The 25,613-nt window shown below is 39.0% G+C and overlaps 1 protein-coding gene across 7 annotated transcripts in view; it reads left to right on the top strand.

Moving 5' to 3' along the window:
• The window catches only part of NCAPG2 (non-SMC condensin II complex subunit G2), a 71,753-nt gene that overhangs the window by 13,203 nt on the left and 32,937 nt on the right, over positions 1-25,613 (top strand). For all 7 annotated transcript variants that reach the window (XM_075550168.1, XM_075550166.1, XM_075550167.1 and 4 more), the window contains exons 6-13: positions 695-829; positions 1,699-1,793; positions 5,118-5,187; positions 6,767-6,853; positions 8,763-8,858; positions 9,935-10,060; positions 16,267-16,446; positions 19,779-19,931. In XM_075550168.1, coding sequence (XP_075406283.1) covers positions 695-829; positions 1,699-1,793; positions 5,118-5,187; positions 6,767-6,853; positions 8,763-8,858; positions 9,935-10,060; positions 16,267-16,446; positions 19,779-19,931 — 942 coding nt within the window. The remainder of the gene's footprint in view (positions 1-694; positions 830-1,698; positions 1,794-5,117; positions 5,188-6,766; positions 6,854-8,762; positions 8,859-9,934; positions 10,061-16,266; positions 16,447-19,778; positions 19,932-25,613) is intronic.

Here is a 25,613-nt window from a genome sequence, read left to right on the forward strand (position 1 = left end):
TGTCTGTGTGGATCCTCCTAGAGGCAGACCCCAAGGTAGGGTTAGATGTGCCAGACTGGTGAAGGTAAAGCGGAGGGAGCAGGAGTTGGCAGGGAGAACCTTGCTTTCTTTTTCACATTTTTATTGGCATACAATTGGACATATCGTACAGTTAAATAGTTCAATTGTTCAATCATATCAAGAAGAATTGTACAATTATTGCCATAATCAATTTTAGAACATCTTGTCATGCCCACACCCGCTCTCCCCATGGCTAAATCGCCTTTAATGAGTTGTGTGATCACAGTCAGTTCTAGTCCTCCCTCCTCTCTCCCACCTTCATGTTTTTACTCCTGAAATCCCCTCATCCTCCCTGTCTTCCACCCTGCACCCCTATAGTCCCTACAAACCCTCGCATCAGTGATTATCTCTACGTACCCACTCCTGTACCAGGCAGTGTATAGAACAGTTTCATCAGCACAGATCTGTTGAGTGGTGTTACCAACATTTCTCTTTGCTTTTGCCCATGTTTTAAAAAATGGTTCTTTAGAGCTATGGTGACATTTTGTAATTTAAAAAATCTTTTCAGTTTAAATCTAGAATTATCGTTCTATGATATAGACTATGCTTATATTTAATTTGAGATGCAACCTTGCCATTTATATGACAAAATGAAACTAAATATAACTTTGTTTCTTTTTCATGTCATTTCTAGGGTGCAGACATATGTAGGCTTTGGCATGTCCATGAAGCTTTATATTACTTTGATTATGATTTGGAGGAAAGTAGAGAAATTAAAGATATGCTACTTGAGTGCTTTATAAGTGTTAGTTACATCAAGAAAGAAGAGGTGAAGTTTTTGTTTTTGTATCTTTGTGAACTTTTTAATAGATCTTCTTATGTTCCCATCGGTGCTAATTGTGCTGTGTTCATGGTTTTGATGAAAGTGCCTAGCTGTAAAAAACTTGTTAGATTTATGTCATTTGCCCACTGTCCACTGCACACTGTACAGCTAACCAGCTTAACAATGCAGTCTTCAGTATGTGATCTAGACTAAGAATTACAGTGGTAGGCTCAGAAAAATTGTGTTGAAATCTCTATTCATTCCCTCAATAGGTGAGTAACTGTTGACAGACTACTTACTCTATTTAAATCTCAATTTTCCCTTCTGTAAAAGTGGACTAGCAGTGGCTCTTTCACATGATTCCTGTGAGGAACCAATGACGTAATATCTGTGAAACTCAAAATACCTGGCATATAATAGGCACTGAAGAAACATTAGGGACCCTGTGTTTCCATAAGCACCAACCATCATTGTGGGCTGCATGTCCCGTTCCCTAAGTGTTTTCAAGATTGTTATGAAATTCGGGGAGAATAAGGAATTAATATTGTATTCAGATGACTATAAGCATTTAGTAAGTTATGTATGTGTGAATATATAGCATAGATGTAGATATTTGTGTAAGTATATAATATAGACATAAATATAAATGGGCTTTGAAAGGACTCCTTGCTTTTTAAATATGATGTTTCCTTTGCATTGAAGATAGCTAAGCTTAAGATTTAAGGTAAATGAGTTGTGGAATGACAATGAAGACAGGCAAGAAATTAGATATCAGAAGAGACTCAGAATAGCAACTTTTTAAAGTTATTAAGCATTTTTTGGGAAAACTTTATTTTGATGCAATTTTAGTAATATATCCTAATTAATATCTACAGGGAAGAAGATTTCTTAGTTCTCTCTTCAATTGGAATGTAAACTTTATAAAAATGATCCATGGGACCATTAAAAACCAGTTACAGGGATTACAAAAGTAAGTGTTAAAGGTATTTAATATTGTGTCTTCATGTGGTTTTCGAAAGTTACACTTGATCTGATTTTTAATTTTTTCTTTCTGGTCTGAGTTTTGTTCTTTTGTTGTTGAGGACATACGCAGCGAAGCACTGCTAAAGCAAAATTCCTGCCTGTTCAGTTTGGTGGTAGTGATTGCATTCTGCAAGTGTGCAACGTTCTCATCCTCTTTGTTGAGTTATTCCTCGCTCGTCAACAGAAACTCTTTGCCCTAATCTTTTGGATTGGTTTTATCAATCTGATCTAATTTAAAATTGCTTAAAAAATTTATAGCATTTTAAACCTCTGTCATAGCTCATATTTTCGATTATGTACTGTTGTGTTATGGATAATTTCCGTTGCTTCTTCTATAGCCTAGGTTCCTAAACTTTTATTATTTTAAAAATTTATTAAACACTTTTATTGGGGGCTCTTACAGCTCTTATCACAATCCATCAATTCTTCCGTTGTGTCAAGCACATTTGTACATATATTGCCATCATCATTTCCAAAGCATTTTCTTTCTACTAGAGCCCTTGACAATAGCTCCTCATTCCCCCACCCCACCCTTCCTCCCTCATGAACCCTTGATAAATTATAGATTATTATTTTTATATCTTACATCGTCTTCTGTCTCCCTTCACCTCCTTTTCTGTTGTTCATCTCCCTGGAAGGGGGTTATATGTTGATCCTTGTGATTGAGTCCCCTAGGTTCCTAAACTTATTTGGCCTATGCCCCTTTTTCAGGGAATAAAATAAAAGCAACCCTTGAAAATTAAAACTTTTGGGGGAGGAAGGGAGAAAAGTGGAGCTGATACTAAGGGCTCAATAGAAAATAAATGTTTAAAAAATAATGATGACAGCATATGTACAAATGTGCTTGGTGCAACTGATGTATGGATTGTTATAAGAGCTACAAGAGCCCCCAATAAAATAATCTTTTAATAAAAAAATAATAAAAGAAAATTAAAACCTTTTGTACTTTAGCCATAATCCAGGGTAAAGTATAGGTGTCTGCAGTTGTAGCCTCCGTGGATCACTCAAATGCACTCTCCCTCCCTCTCCCTGGGACAGTGTGGCCCACTTTGGGAGAAACACTCATATAGGAAATGATACCTTTTTGGTAACATTCACTGGAATTAAGATTTTTATTTGTTCTTTACGTAGTCATTATTTTGCCAGTTAAATCTCAACCTCAATGACAATTATAAAGGCCACATTACTAGTATTTCAAATAACATTTTGTGTATAATATGCATGTATAATATGTATCTTTCAGTTTAGTATGGACTACGTTATGTAAATAGGTGGCTAGAATACTATAGTATAAGAATTGTGAAATGTACATTCAAGTGTTAACTCTGTGAGGGCTTTGGATGTAATGTTAGATGCTTTCCAGCCATTCTGACTCATCATGAACTTAGAGCGAAACACGGCCTGGTCCTGAGCCATCCTCACAGGTGTTCTTATGTTTGAGCCCATTGTTGCTGCCACTGTGTCAATCAGTCTTGTTGAAGGTCTTCCTCTTTTTCACTACCCCTCTATTTTACCAAGCTTCTCGACTGTATTAAACATGATGCCCTTCTCTAGGGACTGGTCACCTGACAGCATGGCCAAAGTATGTGAGCCAAATCTCACCATTTTTGTCTCTAAGGAGCATTCTGGTGGTTACTTTCAATATTCTTAGCCAGCACTGTTATTCAAAATCATCGATTCTTCTTTAGTTTTATTCAGTGGATGGACCTTATTCAGTGCCCAACATTCACATGCATATGAGGTGATTGAAAAAACCATGGCTTGGGTCAGGGGCACTTTAGTCCTTAAAGTAATGTTCTTGCTTTTCAATGCTTTCAAGAGGTCTTGTGCAGCAGATGTGCCCAGTGCAGTGTGCCCATTGATGTCTGCTGCTTCCATGAGCAGTGATGGTGGCTTCAAGCAAGGCAGAATCCTTGACAACATCAACCTTTTCTCCATGCATCACATTACCTATTTGCAGTTGTGAGGATTTTAGTCTTCACACTTAGTTGTGGCCTAAGTCTTCTTCACTTTGAGCAAGCAAGATTGTATCGTCTGCATATTGATTACTGTTAATGAGCCTTCCTCAAGTCCTGATGCCACACTCTTCCTATAATCCAGCTTCTCCGATGATTTATTTGCTCAGCATATAAACTGAATAAGTATGGTGAGAGGATACAACCCTGATGCACACCTTTCCTGATTTTAAATGATGCAGTGTTCCCTTTTTCTGTTCATGCAACTGCCTTTTGATCCATGTAAAAATTCTACCTGAGTACAATGAAGTCTTCTGGAATTCCTGTTGTTCTCAAGGCTATCCGTAGTTTCTTATGATCCACACAGTAGGGAGCCTTGGAATGAATAGTCAATAAAATACAAGTAAGCATCTCTGTGGTCTTCTCTGCTTTCAGCCAAGACCCATCTGACATCAGCAGTTCCATGTCTTCTTCTGAATTCAGCCTGTTCCTCTGCCAGCTCCTTGTCCATGTGCTGCTACAACTGTTGTTGAAAGAGCTTCAGAAAATTCTTGAATCTCCCATTCCCAGTATCGTGATCCATATGATTTTCTGATTCAGCATCGCTAGGACCAGCCCCTTGAGCTCACTGATGCCTAGAATGCCCTTCTTCATGCATTCCACTTCACAGTTGACAACTTCCAATTTTCCAGATCCATACTTACTCATCTTTCCGATTATTAATTGATGCTTGCAACTCTGTTTTCTCATTTTGAGTTGTGCCCCATCATATCTAATACAGTAAATATTTGCTGTGTGATAGATACGAGACTTAATCTGTATTTTATAATTTAATTCATATAACCATCTTTTTAGGCGGGCTTTGGTTATTACTTTTCCTTGTGTCAGATAACTGTGTAAGTACAAAGTGGAAATTATTCTGCGTTTCTTTGAGTTGAACTAATAATTTATAACATTCTTTGAGTCTGATGTCAAGTTCTGGAATTTTTGGGCTCTCTGTTCCTGTGGGAATCAGTGACCTGGAAAGCCCAAAAGGACTCCACATCAAAAAATGTAGTATTTAAAAACAAATGGCTTTTGAGTTTGGTTCTGGGCTATGTTCTCAAAGTTTCACAGACAATAATAAATTTCTGGTAAAACAGATTGAAGGGGAAGGAAGCAGTTGTCACTTTCTCCCTAGTTTCTACAGCGGGTGGATAGCATGTCTTTTCAAATTACTAAACTTGGATATTTTCCCCTTTGTTCAGGGACTAATTAAAATGTTACAAGTATAATTCTTATAATTTTCATTAAAATGCATGTGTGGTTTTTTGTAGATCGTTGGTGGTGCATATTGCAGAAATCTATTTCAGAGCTTGGAAAAAGGCTTCAGGGAAAATACAGGAGGTATTTGCTCTTTGTTATTAAATGTCAATACCTATTTTTATTATATTCTGGTTATTAAATGAGTTGGAATCCACACTACTGCAGCTGACAATTTTAACCAACTAAACAAGTGGTTACCCATTGCCATAGTGTTGATTTTGACTCATAGTGGCCCCTACAGGACAGAAGAAAACTTCCTCTTAGGGCTTCTAAGGCTTCAATCTTGGCTGAAGCAGGCTGACAACTTTTTGCTCCATGGATACCTGCTAGGTTCAAACTCGTGATAATATTTTGGTTCATAGCTGAGGATTTAATCACTGTGCCACCGAGGTTCCTTAATTAAGTGCTTTGTGATTAGTTATGTAAACCTTTTTTAATGGTATTTTCAGACAGAATAAAACCAAATAATAGAAATCTAAAGGATAGAGCTCTAGTACTGGTGGTCCTTGGGTTCTGAAGAATGTCTGTTCTTACCTATGTATCTAAGTGTCTACGTGGAATTTGTAGGTGAGGTGGAGCAGGTACATACAGTGCTTATTTAGCCTTCTGTGAAAGAAGGAACCCTGGCGGTGCTGTGGATTAAGCATTGGGCCGCTAACTGAACAGTGGATGGCTCAAAACCCTGAGCTGCTGTGCAGGAGAAAGAGGAGGCCATCTGCTCCCATAAAGAGTCATAGCATTGACGTTTATGTGTTAGAAACCCATGTCAGTGGTACGGTGAAGAAACCAGGTCAGTTACCATATAGAATGTGCCATATTCTAATAGTTAGCTCTGAAGATTTGGATTTTAAACTTTTTTGACTTACATCCTTCATAAGTGGTATGTATCTCATATTTTGTCAACCATACAACAGATAAATCTGGTTGTCCCAAAGTTACTGAGTCATTGGTTTATAGTTAGGTTTCCTTAGATCTAACATCATCTCCTAACCCACGGAATCGCTGGTGTGCTTACGTGGCAGCAGGGGTGGGGGATGTGTAGGGATGTACAGGAGTAACACACTGAATGGTCTATTGGAGCTCTTGGAAGCTGTTTTGAAAGAAAGCTTGGTTTTCTTTCAGTCATTCCCTGTGGTGAGACTGTAAAGAGTTAATTGAAAGACTTCTAATACTTACCTCTACTACCCTGCTGTTTCTCAGTGGTACTCCTGAAGGGTCTTATCACAGTAATTTTGAAGCCTAGCTTGTACCTTAGAATAGTTCAGTTTTCAGTGTGGAGAGGCCCTGGGACAGATCCAGTCTTCTGAGCTTAGCTTGGTATGGGATGATGCCAAAGAGGCCTTGTGTCAGAATACTACACTTATATCTCCTAATGTTGTCAGGATTTGAACCAGCCTCTGGTGTAGGTGGAAGCTTGCCATGCCAATTAGCAATTGTCAAATAATGTAAAAGAAGAAGCAAACATTTGCTTTGGCAAATGAATGCTTAAGGAAATCCAAGAAATGGCAAATTTAAGTTACAACTTGATCGAAGGATCCAGGTTTCTATTTCTCATTATATGCATCATTAGTATGTAAAATTTTATTTCTGTTTGAAGAATGTTGTACTGTCTTGTCATACATGTACACAGACACACCCATACACGTGTTTATTTTTCCAGACAATTGAGAATGGTTGCATTCAAGACTTCATGTACCATGGAATCAATCTTAGAAGGAAGTCGCCAGTACATTCAAAAGTACGGGAGGTAAGGCATATCTTGATGCAATTCATTTTATAACAGGTATTTTTCAAATTCTCTTGGTGTTCAATTTCAGTGAGAAGGGTGTCTAAGAACCTGGGTGTGTGATAATCCCAGGCAGTGTTATTGCTGCTATCAAAATTTTAATGAGAAAATGTGTATTGTTGTTAAGGCATCCCAAATTTTTTTTTAACATTTTATTAGGGGCTCATACAACTCTTATCACAATCCATACATATAAATACATCAATTCTATAGAGCACATCCATACATTCTTTGCCCTAATCCTTTTCAAAGCATTTGCATCAGGTCCTTTTTTTCCCCCTCCCTCCCTGCTCCCCCCTCCCTCATGAGCCCTTGATAATTTATAGATTGTTATTTTGTCATATCTTGCCCTATCCAGGGTCTCCCTTCCCCCCCTTCTCTGCCGTCTATCTCCCAGGGAGGAGGTCACATGTGAATCCTTATAATCAGTTCTCCCTTTCCAACCCACTCACCCTCCACTCTCCCAGCATCGCCCCTCACACCCCTGGTCCTGGAGGTATCGTCTACCCTAGATTCCCTGTGCCTCCAGCTCCCATATGCACCAGTGTACAACCTCTGCCCTATCCAGTCCTGCAAGGTAGAATTCGGATCATGGTAGTTGGGGGGAGGAAGCATCCAGGATCTGGGGGAAAGCTGTGTTCTTCATCGGTACTACATCGCACCCTGACTGACTCATCTCCTCTCCTAAACCCCTCTGTGAAGGGATCTCCAGTGGCCGACAAATGGGCCTTGGGTCTCCACTCTGCACTGCCCCCTTCATGCACTATGTGATATATACACACACACACACACATTTTTTTTTTTGCATGAAGGTATCCCAAATTTTATGGAAAAAAGCCCTTAATTAGAACTCATCACTCTAATTGCCACTACCATATTTTTTTAGAGCACATTTGAGATTAAGTTCCTATGTGGGTATTCTTCAAATCAAGTCGAATAAATGGTTTGGTATTTTCTCTTAATAAGATTGATATTTAAAAAATAACCACAGCACTTAGGTGTACATTTTATCATTGCATTTAGAAGTGGTCTGACAAGATATTGCTGTATTATCAGTGTCATTATTTCACAGATAAGGTATTTGATTGATTATAATTACCCTGGCAGAAAGAATTAGAAAATCTGTCTGTGTATAGTTAAATTAGCAGATGCCATCTATCAGCATTCTATCCCATAGAGTAATGCCTGTTCTTGCTTATAGCTTTAGCAATTATGATGTACCAGGAGCTAAATGAACAAAGTCTACCTCTTTGCTTTTTTTATATGGTGAAATTATTATACGTTCAAAAATAATTTATTAATTTTGAAATCTTTCACATTTCTGCTGATTAAATTTGAGATACTCAGGTTAAAGAACCAGAGATTTTTCTAGTTTTCTGAAGGGCTTTAAAAATTGTGATGTAATATCTTTAGAACAAAAATAGGATTTTTTAAAATGTAAAGCAAAAATAGGATATATTAATGTTTTTAACAATGTAATATAAATTACACGGCAAATGGATTCCATCTCCTAATTGTAGTGTGGTTTTATTAAATTGTAGATCAGTTTGGGTTATTTTCCTCCTCCATATAATTTGTTGGTTTAAATTCTGCATAGTAATAGACAATAGCAACATGTTAAGCTACATAAAAGAAAGCTTCGCTCCTGGAACCTAATAGCTAATGTTTTTTTTTCTCTCAAATCTTATTTTCTGCTGCAGTAGTCTAATTAAGATATTACACGTATAAACTTGCTGTTTTTACTTTAAAAAACCACTAAGTTTATAGGAAAATGTATGAAATGGGTTAAAAGGAAGAATAGTGGGTTGTGACATGGATTTCTGGCCCCGAGTAAACAGTGACTTCTTCAAATCTTTTTCTTTGCCCTCAGGTGCTAAGTTATTTTCACCATCAAAAGAAAGTACGGCAGGGAGTGGAAGAGATGCTTCACAGATTATATAAACCCATCCTGTGGAGAGGATTAAAGGTATACATTTTAAAGAGTATAATTCCTGTTTAGAGTTTACTAAACATGCTTTTGGATTTAGCATTCTGTAACTCAAAATTCTATTAAGGCAATAAAAGTAAGATTCTAGACTGAGTGTGAAATTTGGGAATGAAAGTTTTAGGGATTTTTTTCTTTTATTGAAAGTGTTTCTGGATTTTTGTACAGGCAGTCTGAGTTAATTGCTGCTAATGCACAGTCATTTCTGAGTAGTCATATCTAGGAAGGGAAACAGCAGCGTGCATTGAAGTCAACAATAGCTACACATGATCTGCAGAGCCTGGCCAGCTCGTCGTTAGTATCTCATCACCTGTAGTCTGGGTGTTTCCCAGATTGTTGGTAAATGGGGAACAGGATGACAAGAAGCACTCTGAATGAGTGTTAAAGTCAACACATATTTTTCAATGCAAAAAATCATGGTGTCAGTAATTAGGATAAGATGGTGAATGTTTGCTAATGATGTGATATGGGACTTTGAAGCTGAAGTGAGGTCACTGATTTTTCTTTTAATATCTATTGACATTGAACTGAAGGTTTGACTTAATTTAAAGACTGATAAGTGTGATCAATTTAATTAACATAATTGTAAATAAATGATATAATTTGTAATTACCCTATGTACTCGAGTATAAGCCAACCTGAATATCAGCTGAGGCATCTCAGTTTACCACAAAACTGCATTAAAAAAATTTATGAATTATCAAGGGTTCATGAGGAAGGGAGGGTGGGAGAGGGCGGGGAAAATGAGTGATACCAAGGGCTCAAGTATAAAGAAAATGTTTTGAGAATGATGAGGGCCAGAGATGTTCATTTGTGCTTGACACAATGGATGTATGTATGGATTGTGATTTATGAGCCCCCACTAAAATGATTAAAATATTCTGAAAAACTTGGCTAATACATGAGTAAATACAGTAACTGTATCTTGAGATAACAAATATGTTTTTGAAACTATAGACAGCAGGCTTCACATATTAATGCCTTAGAATATTAAATATTTCTCCAATAAAATGATATTAGAAAAAGAATATGAAATACTATTTTTTTTATTATTATAGGCCCGAAATTCTGAAGTTCGATCAAATGCTGCATTGCTATTTGTTGAAGCATTTCCTATTAGGGATCCAAACTTTGGTGCTGCTGAAATGGATAGTGAAATCCAGAAACAGTTTGAAGAACTCTATGTACGTATTCATGTAGTAGAACCTTATCAACTTCAGCTTGCTTTGGGAGGGTATGCTTACTGCTTGCTTATCTGTGTCATCTGATAAATTTGAGTCTCTGACCATGCACATACTTACCTCCTCAAATGGAAAAGGCTTTTCTAAACCTGGAGCATTCACCAAAAAATATCCTTTTTCTTTATTCTTGCTTTCTGCAATAATGTGAATCCCTAGAGTCCTTTTAATTTTTTTCCCCCACACAGACCATTTTTTAAAAACAACAATGGTAAATAAATTTTTTAGAAATTTGACATATCAACATTACTTTGCGCACATAATGTATTGCTTTATATAGTTTTTATCATTTTACATGTATCTGTCTCTAAGAGAAAGAGAAAATAACATAGTGATTAAAATCCCATGCTCTGGGGTCAGATATCCTAGGTTTGAATTCTACTTGGTATCTCACTTAATAGCTATGTAATTTTATCTATGCCTTCACCTCTCTCTCTCTCTCTGGGTTTTTCTTAAATCATTTTATTGAATGCTCTTAAAGCTCTTATAACAATCTATGCATCAGTTGTAACAAGCACATTTGTATATGTGTTGCCATCATTTCCTAGACATTTACTTTCTATTGAGCCCTTGGTGTCAGTTCCTCATTTTCCCCTCTGTGCCCCCCCCCCCCGGTATCCCCTAATAAATCATATTATTATGTTCATATCTTACACCGACTATGATGTGTTTGGTTATGTGTTGATCTTCACGATCAGTTCCCCCTTCCTCCCCTCCTCTTCCCACCTTCTCCCTACCCTCGTGGTATTGCTACTCCCATTCCTGTTCATGAATTCCGTGTATCGTGAACTCATATCTGTACCTGTGCACATGCTCCTACCCTTCTAGCGCTCAGTGAAAGGCCGTAGAGGGGTCATGGTAGTGGGGGTTGAGGAAGCCTTGAGGAACCAGAGGTGTGTTTCATTAGTGCTCTACTGCACCTTCCTCGACTCATCCTTTCCTTGTGACCCCCTCATTGAGGGAATCTCCCAATGTCTACAGATGGGCTTTGGGTCTCTGCTCCGACTGCCCTCATGCCTTCTCTTCTGTTTATAAGTGTTTTCCAAAGTGGGTGATACTGTCCCCTGGGGAAAGCTGAACTAAAAAAATCAAACTCAATGTCATCTTGTCAACATTGACTCATATCGATCCTCTCGGTTTCTGAGCCTCTAACAGTTTAAGGCAGCACAAAGTCCATTCCCCTCCCCCCCCCCATGGAGCTGCTAGTGGTTTTGAACTGCCGACCGACCATGCAGATTGCAGCCCAATGCATAACCACTACACCATTTGAATGACCCCTTAAAGTCCCTCAAAACTTCCCAAAACCCAAACACTGCCACTGAGTCGATTCCAACTCTCAGGACCCTGTAGAACAGGGCATAACTGCCCCTGAGTTTCCGAGAGTACAACTATGGAGTAAAAGGCCTCATATTCCTTCCAGGGAGTGGCTAGTGATTTTGAACAGCTGACCTTGTGATTGGTAGCCCAAAGGGCAACCCATTATGCCAACAAAATTCCTAGAGCTTTCTTTGGAGTGGGGGCTGCCAAATCACATACCTGGGCTTTATCCTGTATTGTGGGCTATCTATATAGTACAAATGTTTTTCATTGCCAGAGGGATGCTGAGTAATGTTTTTCTTCTTTTTTATGAAAAAGGGGCATTAAGCCAAGTAAGTTTGGGAACGTATGGGCTATACCAAAAAGTGGTTGTAAGCCAAGCTTACAAATAATGCCTTTTCTACAAATAGTGCTCATTTCAATTTACCAAATGATTGCCTTTTTAATATCAGATACTACAATGTATTAGTTCCTGTTGTGTCGATTCTCACTCCCAGAGGACCATCCTGTGTTAGCAGAATGGAACTGCTTCATAGGATGTTCAAGGTGGCGACCTTTGGGAAGCATCTCACCATGCTTGCCTTCAGAGAGACCTCTGAGTGGGCTCATATTACCACCCTTACTGATAATAGTCAAGTACTTAACTTTTACACCACACAAGGACTTCTTTAGGACTCCTTGTGACCCAATTAGACAGAGAACCTGTAGGTTTTCCTTGGCTGTAATTTTTATGGTGCCACATCTCCAGGTCTTTCTTCTGGGGGTGCCACTGGATGGATTTGAACTGCCAGCCTTTCATTTAGTAGCCAAGTGTTTACCACAGCACTGCAGGACTACTATTTAGGACATTAGGATGTAATGTATATTAGGCTAAGTCTAATAAAAGTATTGCTATAAAACCATAGAAACCTTTATTAAGCAAAGTAATCTAAAAGTAAGGCTAGTGTTTCACCACGTAGGCCTGCTACTCTTAAGGTGAGGTCTCCATATTCTGAAAAATTCTGTACAATTTGTTTATGCCATGTTAAAATGGCTGTTCTGGCATTCTCAGGTACAGATTTGTCATTCCCAGTGGACTCAGATCATGGGAATTTTACATTTTCTTTGAGTTTGGGGAACAGAAAGAAGTCGAAAAAGGTCCGGGCTAAAGGTGGATAGGGTGAGGTTTTCCATGGAATTCTCGTGGGATAGCTCTTGCTCTGCTTGAAAAATGCGCAGGTGTATTACTGTCACGATGGGAAAAAGTTCATCTCTTCAATGTTCCTGGCCCTTTTCTTACCAGTGCAGTTTTCTATTTGCTTTTTCTTTTTTTTAAGCATTTTATTAGGGACTCATACAACTCTTATCACAGTCCATACATATACATACATCAATTGCATAAAGCACATCTGTACATTCTTTGCCCTAATCATTTTCTTTTTTTTTTCTCCTCTTTTCTTTTTTTACATTTTATTAGGGACTCATACAACTCTTATTACAATCCATACATTTCCTGCCCCGATCATTCTCAAAGCATTTGCTCTCCACCTAAGCCCTTTGCATCAGGTCCTCTTTTTTTTTCCCCCTCCCTCCCCACTCCCCCCTCCCTCTTGTGCCCTTGGTAATTTATACATTGTTATTTTGTCATATCTTGCTCTATCCGGAGTCTCCCTTCCCCCCCTTCTCTGCCGTCCCTCTCCCAGGGAGGAGGTCACATGTGGATCCTTGTAATCAGTTCCCCCTTTCCAACCCACTCACCCTCCTCGCTCCCAGCATCACCCCTCACACCCTTGGTCCTGAAGGTATCATCCACCCTGGACTCCCTGTGCCTCCAGCCCTCATATATACCAGTGTACAACCTCTGCCCTATCCAGCCCTGCAAGGTAGAATTCGGATCATGGTAGTTGGGGGGAGGAAGCATCCAGGATCTGGGGGAAAGCTGTGTTCTTCATCGGTACTACCTCGCACCCTGATTGACCCATCTCCTCTACTAAACCCCTCTATGAGGGGATCTCCATTGGCCGACACTTGGGCCTTGGGTCTCCACTCTGCACTTCCCCCTTCATTCAATATATATATATATACACACACACACATACACACACACACATACACACACACATATATACATATACACACATATATCTTTTTTTTTTTTTTTGCATGATGCCTTATACCTAGTCCCTTTGGCACCTAGTGATCGCACTGACTGGTGTGCTTCTTCCATGTGGGCTTTGTTGCTTCTGAGCTAGATGGCTGCTTGTTCACCTTCAAGCCTTTAAGACCCCAGACACTATCTCTTTTGATAGCCGGGCACCATGTTCCTAACAAACTCCCATGATGTACTGTGTCTTCTGAGTTTCAGAGCACAGCGGTAATGAGCGGACCTCTGCCTTGAGTTGCACCGGTCCTTCAGGGCCCCTCAGAGGCCATTGTTTGGTTTTCACCCACTCTTTTTATTTTGAAGGCACCTTAGCAGGACTAAGACAAAGCTGTTCCTTTGAGACATTTCTACAGTCATCCATTGATCGCACAGCATACTTATCCATGTTTTGTGTGGGATAACCCCATGTGTATGCATCATACCCCTCGTAGCTGTACTTTTTGATTCACTTTAATTTTTCATGTGCTAGCATGGATTCCCCCCACCCCCACCCCGCTTCTAGCTAAAGAGTGCTAACTAGGATTCACAGTTAATTCTCTATTGGCAGGCCCACTTAGCATTTACAGGTTTTCCTAGCACAAAAGCTAATCAATGAACATTATTTATTACTCTAGTTAGTAGAATAATAGGAAGCAAAGTGGTAAAATCATTGTGATAAGGATAGTTCTAAATGACTACCCTTAAAATATCCATTTGATTTATGACTTATGGAAAATTTGAAGCATTAGGAACACTGAGATAAAATGTTATGAATATTTGCATATTGACCTTATAAATGAATGATTACTCATATTTTTTTCCATGTTTGCCTTGCTTCCATGGCCAAATTTGTAGGGGGAAATATTATTGGGCAAATCAAAACTAGATTTTAGTAGCATTAAGCAAAATATTATCAAACATTTTGCCCTTTTCAACTCAGGTGTTCTAGTCTGTAAATAAGTTCTTTTGTTCTCACCTGAGATGTTTAAACATTGATATTTGAATGTATCACTGGAGTAAGTGCTGCCAGTTTTGCCACCAGGCCCACTCTTCCCTATCACTCTTACATAAAAATGACTTCTTTCTGATTTTTAATTTTTTTGTGGGTGAGTGAGTGAGACAGTGAGTTAGTCATTGAGTGAGTGAGTGAGTGAGACAGTGAGTGAGTCATTGAGTGAGTGAGTGGATCAGTGAGTGAGACAGTGAGTCAGTGAGACAGTGAGTGAGAGAGTGAGTGAGTGAGTATATCAGTGAGTGAGACAGTGAGTGAGTGAGTGAGTGAGATAGTGAGTGAGATAGTGAGTGAGTGAGACTGAGCGAGTGGACAATGAGTGAGTGAGACAGTGAGAGTGAGTGAATGAGTGAGTGGATCAGTGAGTGAGACAGTAAGTGAGTCAGTGAGTCAGTGAGACAAGTGAGTGAGACAGTGAGTAAGTGAGTGAGTGAGACTGAGTGAGTGGACACTGAGTGAGTGAGACAGTGAATCCATAAAAGTTACTTTTATTAAAAATAAATATAGTAAACATGGTAAAGAAACAGCATAAATACCTACTATATATTTAGATATAATTATAATATATTACCACTTTACCTATATAATAGATTGTTATATATAACATGATGATATATGACATATGTAAATTATAATGTATAAATATAAAATTTAGCAGTAAAAATGGATATAGCAAATCATTCTGTTCATCTGTAGTAAATGTTTAATGCCACTGGGTATTTGCAGTTGTCACTCCTGATCTAAATGCATGTGAGTAGGAAATGAAAAACCTACTGTCGGGTACATGGAGACAATGTAGTGCCGTGAAATAAGAGCACAGAGGACAAACTTTGCTTTGAATCCCAGTTGTGCTACTGTAAGTGTGAAATGGATGCCTTCCCTTCAATTCTGTTTTCTTCTGTAACACTTGGAGGAATAATAATGTTTGTTATTTCATAAAGGTTAAATTTTCATAAGATTTTTATAATGTTTAAATAAAAACTTATATATGAAACCCTGGGAGATGGACACCAGAAAAGTGGATGAAGGGAGACGTCGGGCAGTGTAAGATATGATAAAATAATAATAATTTATAAATTACCAAGATTCATGAGGGAGGAGGGAATGCCGAGTGAGGGGGCAAAATGAGCTGATAACAAGGGCTCAAGTAGAAAGCAAATGTTTTGAGAATGATGATGGCAACAAATGTACAAATGTGCTTGACACAATGGATCTATGTTGTGATAAGAGTTGCAGGAGCCCCCCAATAAAATGATTTAAACAAACAATATCAAACAAAGCAAAAAAAAAACAAACCCATTTTTTCCCCCTAGAGTTGTCAAGATACTTTACATTGTCAAGTTCCTGAAACTTTTAGAATGTTTCTGCTTGAAGCGCTATGGATTCAGTCTGTTTCACCTTTAGACTACTAATGTTTTTTCAATGTTTTTATTTTCTTCTTATTTTTTCACAAGTTTTCTTAATAATTTTATTCTTTTCAAATTCTATATAAGGCAATGTAATGGAATAGCTCAGAAGAAGTGCTGACAAACTAATAAGTAATCAGAGATCCTAAAGTTTGCATGTGACCAATTTTTCTGTAATTTGTAATATCTTTGTTACTAAGTTTGTAAGTTGCCAAAATGGCTAATGTATAAAGCAAAATAGTGATGTAAAGGAAATTATTTAAGATTTTTAAGCGTTTCCTCCTCCTGTTTGTAGAGTCTTTTAGAGGATCCTTACCCAGTGGTCCGTTCCACAGGGATCTTGGGTGTGTGTAAAATAATTTCCAAATACTGGGAAATGATGCCGCCAACCATTCTTATTGATCTTCTAAAGAAAGTAACAGGGGAACTAGCGTTTGATACAAGCTCCGCTGAAGTTCGTTGCTCTGTCTTTAAGGTAAGAGTTTCTAAAATTCTGCAAGCAATATTTAATTTCTAGAATTGCTAGAAAATAGAAAGGAGAAAAATTGATTCTAAAATTTGACCTGGAATTTTATCATGTGGTAACCGTTATTGGCATTTTTCTGTATGTCAAAAGGAAGATTTTTTTTAGAAAGTAAATTGAAAATGTCTTCTATTAAAAAAAAGATGTACTCAAAGCAATACCTTTTTTTTTTTTACTGTAAAAGGGAAATAAAAGCTGCCTTCCATCCCAGTCTTATTGAGGAATTTTTCCTATTTTGTCTCTTTGTGCAGTGCCTTTGAGAAACATGATACACACACAAGTTGGTGCCGTCTGCAGGGACAGAATAAAGTGATGCCATTGTGTCCTTAGGGAGTTCAGCTCCTAATCTTTGTGCTAAGCGGACCGTGATCTAATCCAGTGGTTGTCTAACTTCTTAGGTATCAGAAATACCCGAGGAATATTTTAGTCAACATGAACCAAGTAGAACTTTAGAAATTATAGTTTGGATTTCAGAAGGTGGTGGGAGTAGTCATTGTCTTTTTTTAGGGGGCGGGGCTGACTTTGATGATGAATTAGAAGTGTGTCGATGTGGTGGAGGCCAGTGGAGATTACCTGGGCTCCCATCCTGAAGGCTATTGGAGGTTGTGTTTGGCTTGTCTGTACAGGGCTTTTCCAGACGAGTGAAGAAAGAACGATCCCTGCGCCTTGAACTACTAGGAACCTCCGACATCCTGTGGGTGCAAAGCTGACAGCTTTCCCCTGCATGGGAAGCAGATCTCTGGCGAGGCTCTTCTTTAGCCTTTCCCTGCTGCCCACTGTGCGCTCCTTTCTGTGAGAAAGCAGGGGATCCCTTCCTCTCCCGTCTTCTCAAGAACCTCTCTGACTTACTGTTACCATTCCTGCTGATGTTTGGTTTGCTTGTTTGTTTTGGGGAGCGTTCAACTTTCCCTCTAAACAGCATCAGTGGCTTTGTAAACTTGTTCATCTCTCTGCCTAAAAACAAATAAAAATCTTCCCCTGGCTTTATATTCAGATGCAGAACACCACTTGCCTTCTCCTTTTGGAGTAGAACTTTTGTAAAGGTTGCTGGTATTTGTTGAATTAATGTACATTCAAGCTCTGCCTATTGCCCTGCAGTAATTGTTAGTAGCAGTCTTCTTACTCTGAAAATAATTCTTGTTTCAATATTAAATTATATGGTCACTTAAATATTCTGTCTCTATTTCCTATACATTCTCTAATCCACCATTCCCTAATGATCTTATAGATTGATTACCTTAATAAAACATTTCTAGCTAAGAATCCAGGATCCCCTTTTATATTAGTTCTCTGTAATGATTGCACTATTCTTTTATCTCTGAGTAGCCTTTTACCCTGGCCTTTCTGTTGACTTACATGAAGCTGACATTCCCCCATTATCTTTCTTAACATTATAAATCCCCAGTGATGCTCTTCTCCTCAATCTGTCTTATTCTTTAAATGTTGACCTAGGTCAGAGCTCTGAGTTAGGCCACCTTCTTATTTCACTAGCATTGGCTCAGCCTAGGTCATTTGGTTGATAGTCTTGGCTTCAACCACAACCTCTGTGCAGCTGATTGGATTCCAGTGGATAGACAGCTGTTTACCTGAGCTCTCCTTGGATCTTTCTTAGGTACCTCCAGTGGCTTATCTGTGGCAGGTCAGGCTCCTGGGAAGCTAACTCTGAGATGGAAATTAGTGTCTGATTAGGAAGTACTCCTGGGGATCAACACCCAGGGAAGTTGGGGCAGGAAGCCAAATTGGGCAGTAGAAAAAATAAAATTGTGGAACAATCCCAGCAAAGACTTAGGAACCCCATGGTCTGGATCTGGCCTAGCTCTTCAGGCTTGTCTCACCTTGGCATAGGGGCCATGTCTTTATCTCTCACCGTGATCAGCCATTGGATGCAAGGAAGGAGGCATAACCTTAGGCAGTTTTCTTCAATAAGGTCATTCCCAAAGTGACTGGAGATCTCAATGACTGATGTGTCAGTGCCACAAAGTTAGATGTGGCAGTGATGACAGTCAACGTAACATTCATCCCCAAACCCCTCCTACCCAAGGAGGTAGTGCTCCCCCCACCCCCTCACTCTGAAATGGCAATGCCGTCTGCTGAATTGTTTAAGTGAGAAAACGGACTGCTACTCGTATTTTCCCGTTCTCCTCCACTCCTACATCTAAATGTGGTCCATCTTCTCTCCCAAGAATCCGCTGAGATTTGCCCACTTCCATCCACTCCACTGTTCTAATCTAGGAACTATCATCGCTCCTGTGGGTGGCTGCAGGAGCCCAGCAATCTCAATGCCTAAAAGGGATTTTCATATGTTACAGATATTTTGTGAGGGGAGACAGGTGGAGCTCCTGGGTAGAAGAAAATAAACCGAAAGTTTGCACAGGAAAGGACAGAGAAATAGAGGAAATAATAGTAAAACCAGAGTGTCGTGGAAGCCTAGGGAGGAGTGTTTGGAAAAGAAAGTAGTGCTTCTGCTATATGGGCTTGAACAAAATGGAGGTTGTTTTGTCAGCGTGGTGGGAGCAGGTCTAGTCGAGTGGGTAGGCTTGAGAAGGAGAGGAGGAAGTTGAGCAGCTGGGCTGGCATATGACTCAGATCAGACCACCATTTGGCACAGTTTCAGAATAGCTGCACGCGCTTTAGGAAAATTAGTTTTACCTTATACAGTAAAAATGATCCATTTGCTTTTAATAAGAACCTGTGAAAATATCCTTTCTCCTAATAACTGGATAAAGAAGATAGTGGAGCTTTAGGAGTTTGGGACCTAGTGTCTGAAGACTTGAGTTCAGGTCCTTGGTTTGCATGAAGTTGGATCACCTCGTCTTCCTTTAAAGAAACATTAATGCCAATCTGAAGTATTGTATGAGAAAGATCATGTGAATGTTTGAGCCCAACAAAAACGACGCCTGTGATAACCTCTGATTCTACTCCATAATACTATCCTGTCATGTTAGCAAATACACATGAAAACATTCTTGGACCCCATTTCAGATACCACTGAATTTGGAGACCCCTCCACCAGTGAATGTTTGTTCCATGTTTCTTTCAAGTCTGCAAACCTAAAATTTATCAGAGAGAGAGCATTGGAAAAAATTTTTTAATTAAATTGATTTAATCTTGTTTGAACAGAGGATGAAATTATTTTAGAAAAATGTGCTTCTTTAGGCATGCTTATTACACTAACGTGTTTTGTAGAGGTGGAACTGAACGTTTTCTTATCTGAGTGTTCCTTACCCTATCTCTTCATTGACCGGTCCTAGTTTTGAACTGTTCATCTTTCCTTTTCCTTACAGTGTCTGCCAATACTTTTGGATAATAAGCTAAGCCACCCATTATTAGAACAGCTTTTGCCAACACTAACATACAGTCTCCATGACAATTCTGAGAAAGTAAGAGTGGCTTTTGTTGATATGCTGCTGAAAGTGAAAGCTGTGAGGGCTGCGAAGGTAAGATAAAATTTTTTTCTTAAACTAAAAATGGAATAAGTACATTATTCTCCATCACAGGCAATTTTTATTCTCAGAGTTTTAGAAATCACATTTTCAACAAATACATTTAACCAAGAGTTTGTACTGTAAATTTTCATTTGTTTTGTATTTCATTGACTTGTGTGAGTGTGTTTTAAAGACATTACTATATGCAACTAGTACCTTAAATTATGTATATTTTATATTTTCATATATGTGAAAGTTTTTATTGAAAAGGTTGTTGAAATATTTAAGTATTTGGCATGAAGTGAGCACTCAGAAAAATGCAGATTATGAGCTTTAGGTTTTTAGCTTTAGGTTATCCCCTTAGGTTTTACAACTTCCAGTAAGCAATCAGATACTTGCTTTAGATAAGTGCACCTTTTTGCACTGTGTGAACATTTAGTGAGACTGTTCTCTTTTAACTTCAATTCTAGGCTAAAAGTGTTGATCATATGTTCTTCATTCTGTTTATGTTTGATAAAACTCAAAACTTCTTCCACAAAATAGTCTTATAAAATTTACATTTAAAATGTTACATTTGTCATGACAAAGAATTTGGCAACACCTGAGTTGTTATCAGAAAAGGATCAATTGCATTAAGTTTTTATATATTCATGTAGCTATAGAAAAGAGTGAAGGGAGCCCTTTTATCTGCTACTAAGAAAACTCCTCCAGAACCAGTGGTGAGAGTGGCGATGCCTGGAGGGTGGAGAGAATGTGGGAACTGATTATGGGAATCTACATATGGCCTCCTCCCTGGGGGAGGGACAGCAGAGAGGAGGGTGGGGGAGACGTCAGACAGTGTAATATATGACAAAATAATAATACATGAATGATGAAGGGTTCACGGGGTAGGGAGAGTGGGGAGGGAGGGGGAAAATGAACAGCAGATATAAAGGGCTCAAGTAGAAGGCAAATGTTTTGAGAATGATGATGGCAACAAATGTACATATGTTCTTGACACAATGTATGTATGTATGGATTGTGATAAGAATTGTACAAGCCCCCAATAAAATGATTAAAAAAACAACACATAAGAGACCTGTAAGTTTAAAAATAGACAGTAGGAATGTGTATAGGACTTTAGCAGCTATATAAACTGGGAAACATTTATACACATATATATATTATGGACACACACATATATTTTAAATAGACAAAATATCCCTGAAGAAAAGATGTTATATGATTAGTTATAAAGTATAAGGAATATCTTAGAAAAGAGATTTTATTATAATATATGCTATATAATTTTTAATTTTTTAAATATTAGTAAGACAAAGGGCCTATGTACTATGAAAACCCAATTATTACATTCAGTGGAATTATTTTGCTACTTTTATTGAAAGTCAGTTGACCATATGTATGCGGCCCGCTTCTGGGTTCTCTGTTCTTTTCCAATGGTATTTGTCTATCATAATACCAATTCTGTACTCTTATTTGCCCTTATTTTAGTAGCAAATCTTAGAGTGGAAGTTCTTCAACTTTTTTTTCTTTCAAAATTGCCTGCATTAAATTTGATTGTATTTATTGTAGCAGCCTATTAAAAATAAAGTTTTGAGAGGAGCTAATACCAAGGGCTCAAGTAGAAAGCAAATATTTTGAGAATGATGATGGCAACAAATGTACAAATGTGCTTGACACAATGGATGTATGTATGGATTGTGATAAGAGTTGTACGATCCCCAATAAAATGATTTTAAAAAAAGAAAAACCTTCCTACATATTTCTCATAAAAATAATAAAATATAAAAATATGACGTTAAAATGATATATAGTTGTGAGTGTCAAAGAGAAGAAAAATCCATATGCATAGGATTATAACAGCCCTGGTGGGTAGGAAAATGGAGGTAGAGTGAAGAGACCACTGATGGTGTGGATGCTCTAGCCAAGTATGGTGTAGAAATCAGATGGTGCTTGGCTCTTCAGAAATACTGGCCAGGTTAAGAAGAGAGAGATTATAGGCAGATACCGTTCGTCAGTCATCAGAAAGAGGTGAATGAGGACTTCGCCATTGACTTGGTGGCCTGTGAGCGAGGTGGAGAGCCGCGTGGTCTCTTGTGACTGTGGTGGAGGCGCCCTGGGCCTCCCCCGAGTGTACATAAACCAGGACAAAGAAACCAAAATGGGGACCTGTGGCTATTGTGGGGTCCAGTTCAAGCAGCACCGTCACTAGAGGCAAAGGCGGCCCTGAGTTCGCACCAGCCATGCGTGCAGAAATACGTAAATATCATGAGCTCTGTGTTTCAGTGGAATTTTATTTGAATAAAAGATGTTATTGTGAAGGACAAAAAAAGAAAGAAAAAGTCTTGTCCTAAAACAAGCAGCCATCTAAAGTGAGATGTCTGCCAGGTCCACATGGAACATGCTCGCCAGCCTGGGTGTTGGTGAAAATATGCACAGTTGTGCACCAGTGCAACACTTTCTCCATCTACTACCGCTCATTGGCACGGATTACATTCTTCAAGTTGTGTGAACATTCTCAAAGTATTCTCTAAATTGTACAGCACTGCTGACTTGCACTCACCACCCCCTTGGACTCATTTAACTTTTTGCATTGCTATTGTCAACTCAATCTCACACAGATAATTCTTAGGAGCCTTCTTAATGAGTTGGGCTGCTAACTGCAAGGTCAGCAGTTCAAAACCACCGACTGCTTCCCAGGAGAAAGATGAAGCTTTCTACTCATAAGAGTTACCGTCTGAGAAACTCACAGGGGGCAGTTCTACTCTGAGCTAAGAGGGTCAGTATGAGTTGGCACCAACTAGATGGCAATGTGTGTTTTTGTTTTTTGAAATCATTCTTTGAAAGCACACAGTGTTCAAGGTAGACATGCTTTTATTAAGACAACCTATTACTTGGTTTAAGGAAGATTTCAGTGAGTCACTTCAGTTTAAGGTTTCAGCCTATCTCAGGACAATCAACTTAGGTCTTCAGGAGTGTCAGTGGCTTCCATAGAAAGCCTGGCTTTCCCTAAAACTTTGAGATTCTGTCAAGCCTTCTCTGACTCCTCCTACTTTTTACTCTAGATTCTTCTGTAGAATCTTTGATCAAAATGATCTCACCACAAGTTTTTATTGACTGGCCACTTTGAAGAAGGACTGCTACTGCTATTGAAACCTACTCTGACGCAGCAGAGGCTTCATTTGACAGCTTCTGTCTACGGAGATGTCAACGCCTTCCCTTCATTGTGTCTATTTGGATTTCTACTTCCTGCATAACTACTTGTCCTGAATCTTCATTTTATGATGTTGAAAGGCCGCATAGCAAAATTGACTTTTTTTTTAAAATCATTTTATTGGGGGCTCGTACAATTCTTATTACAATCCACACATCCATCCATTGTGTCAAGCACATATGTACATTTGTTGCCATCATCATTCTCAAAACATCTGACTTTTACTTGAGCCCTTAATATCGGGTGCTCATTTTTTCCCCTCCCTCCCCCCTCATGAACCCTTCATAGTTCATAAATTATTATTGTTTTGTCATATTGTTACACTGTCTTTCTTTCTTTTTTTTTTAAATCTTTTTATTGGGGCTCATAAGGCTCTTATCACAATCTGTGCATACATCAAATGAGCAAAGCACCCTTATACATTCGTTGCACTCGTCACTCTCATAATTCACCTTCCACTTGGGTTCCTGGAATCAGCTCGGTTTCCCTTTTTTTTCCCCCATCCCCCTCCCTCCCCGATCCCACCCCTGGTCCCTTGATAGTTTATAAATAATTATTATATCTTATCTTACACTCCCCGGCGTCTCCCCTCACCCGCCTCCCCATTGCCCATCTCCCAGAGAGGAGGTTACACATAGATCTCCGAGATCGGTTCTCCCTTTCTACATGCCCTTCCCTCCTGGTGTCGCCTCTCCCACCGCTGGTGTTAGCAGTAATCATTATCTGCTTGCACAGGAAGCTGTAGATTTTTATCTGTAAAACGGGGATAACAATTTGTGTGTGTGTGTGTGTGTGTGTAACTAAAAAAAAAAAAAGCCAGGCTCCTTAGCTCATGCTTAGCGTACCTGAATGTTTCAGGAATTACTTGTTGCTAGCATTATCATAATGCATTAGTGTGCTGGTGGTGCAGTGGTTACATGTCGTGGGCTGCAATCTTCAAGGGCAGCAGTTTGAAATCGCCAGCTGCAACACAGGAAAAGATGGGGCTTTCTACGCCCTTAAAGAGCTGTAGTCTTAGAAACTTACAGGGACAGTTCTGCCCTGTCCTGAACGGTTGCTGTGATCCAGCAGCTACTCAATGGCAGTGAGCTATTGGTGTGCTAGTATGATGTGTTAGGGTTACAACTTGATACTTTTGCACTCAAAAGTAAGAATCCCATCTCGACTGACTTCTGTGTAAGTCCAAACATTTTTACCTCTTGGTATGATGGAAAGGGATCTAGAGGCAAAATGGAGAAGTTGTTAAAATTGTCAGAATATGAATGCAAGCATTGTTGTTGCCTTTTTTTACCTGTAAGCACCTCCTTTAGCTCTTGATCTTCAGTCGTTAATTTCCAAGTCTCATCGAGTCAATTTTAGTTTATTAGTTGTGAGCAGGTTTTCTTCCTTGGTGCTGTTGGCTCTCATGCTGATAACAAGAGCTGGACACCAAGGTCAGAACTGCCTTCCAGTTGCTTGCTGCTTCAGGCACGAGGTGATATTTTGTCTCTTGCCTGTGTAGACATTTTAGGTGTGGGACTTGGAGCTGTTGTCTTTATCTTAATAGCTTTTTTCAGGAATGCCAAGAATTGTCTTGTGTAGGAGTGTCCCAGAAATCTTTTTAGGAGGAAGTCATTAATAATGTCTTCCGCTCCAGTGTTTAGGATCGTGTATGTCCACTTGACTGTAATATCAATGACCTTGACATGGATTGAGATTTAAATGTTAAATAAGGCAGTTGAAATTGCAGTATAGCAGTACTTTTGAGTAACTTGTCTAAGAAAGGGAAGCGAAAAGGTGAAGGCTAGAAGAAAATATTAAAGGTCAAGTATAGCTTGTGTGTGTTTTTTTTATTTTTAAGATTGAAGTGACATGAACACATTCAACTGGGAAGCACCCAGTTGAAAGTACTAAAAGAGGGATAGACATCAGAGAAAGTTTCTTGAAAATATGAAGCGAGTGATTTTATCGCTATTTTACACACGAAGAAACTGATCGAAGTGTATTTTCACATGATTGCCAGTTGAAGCAGGATTTAGATAAGCCATTAAAATTATTTTACCCTTGTCTGTAATTTCTTACTCAGAAGTGTTGGCCCCAGTTGTGTAGGTGACTATCAGTGCTTCTGAAAACAGGAATACATGTCCTCGGTGTAGGTTCTTTATGCCTTGAAGTGTGGAGGGGTCTAGCGGTGGCATCACAGGCAGAGAGACAAGGTGGTGTGCTCATCTGTCAGGAAGCAGGAGATGCAGGATGCCTGATGGCATGGCATTGACAGGGAGGGAAAGGAGCCGTGCAAGAGAGGGTAGCTGTAGTGTGCATGTAGAAACAGGTTTTGTACATTTTATTCACAAGTGCCTGTCAGAAGAGTGAGGTCTTTGTGCCTCTAAGGGAGACGCTTTAGATTTTTGACACTTTGCATTTCTGTGTCAAAGTGCTCAATGTTTTTCAGACTCGCTTTTCACAAACACGAGTCAAAAGCTCATGGTGTTGTTTAAGAG

This window comes from Tenrec ecaudatus, chromosome 5, assembly GCF_050624435.1.
Source record: "Tenrec ecaudatus isolate mTenEca1 chromosome 5, mTenEca1.hap1, whole genome shotgun sequence".
Classification (NCBI taxonomy): Eukaryota; Metazoa; Chordata; class Mammalia; order Afrosoricida; family Tenrecidae; genus Tenrec; species Tenrec ecaudatus.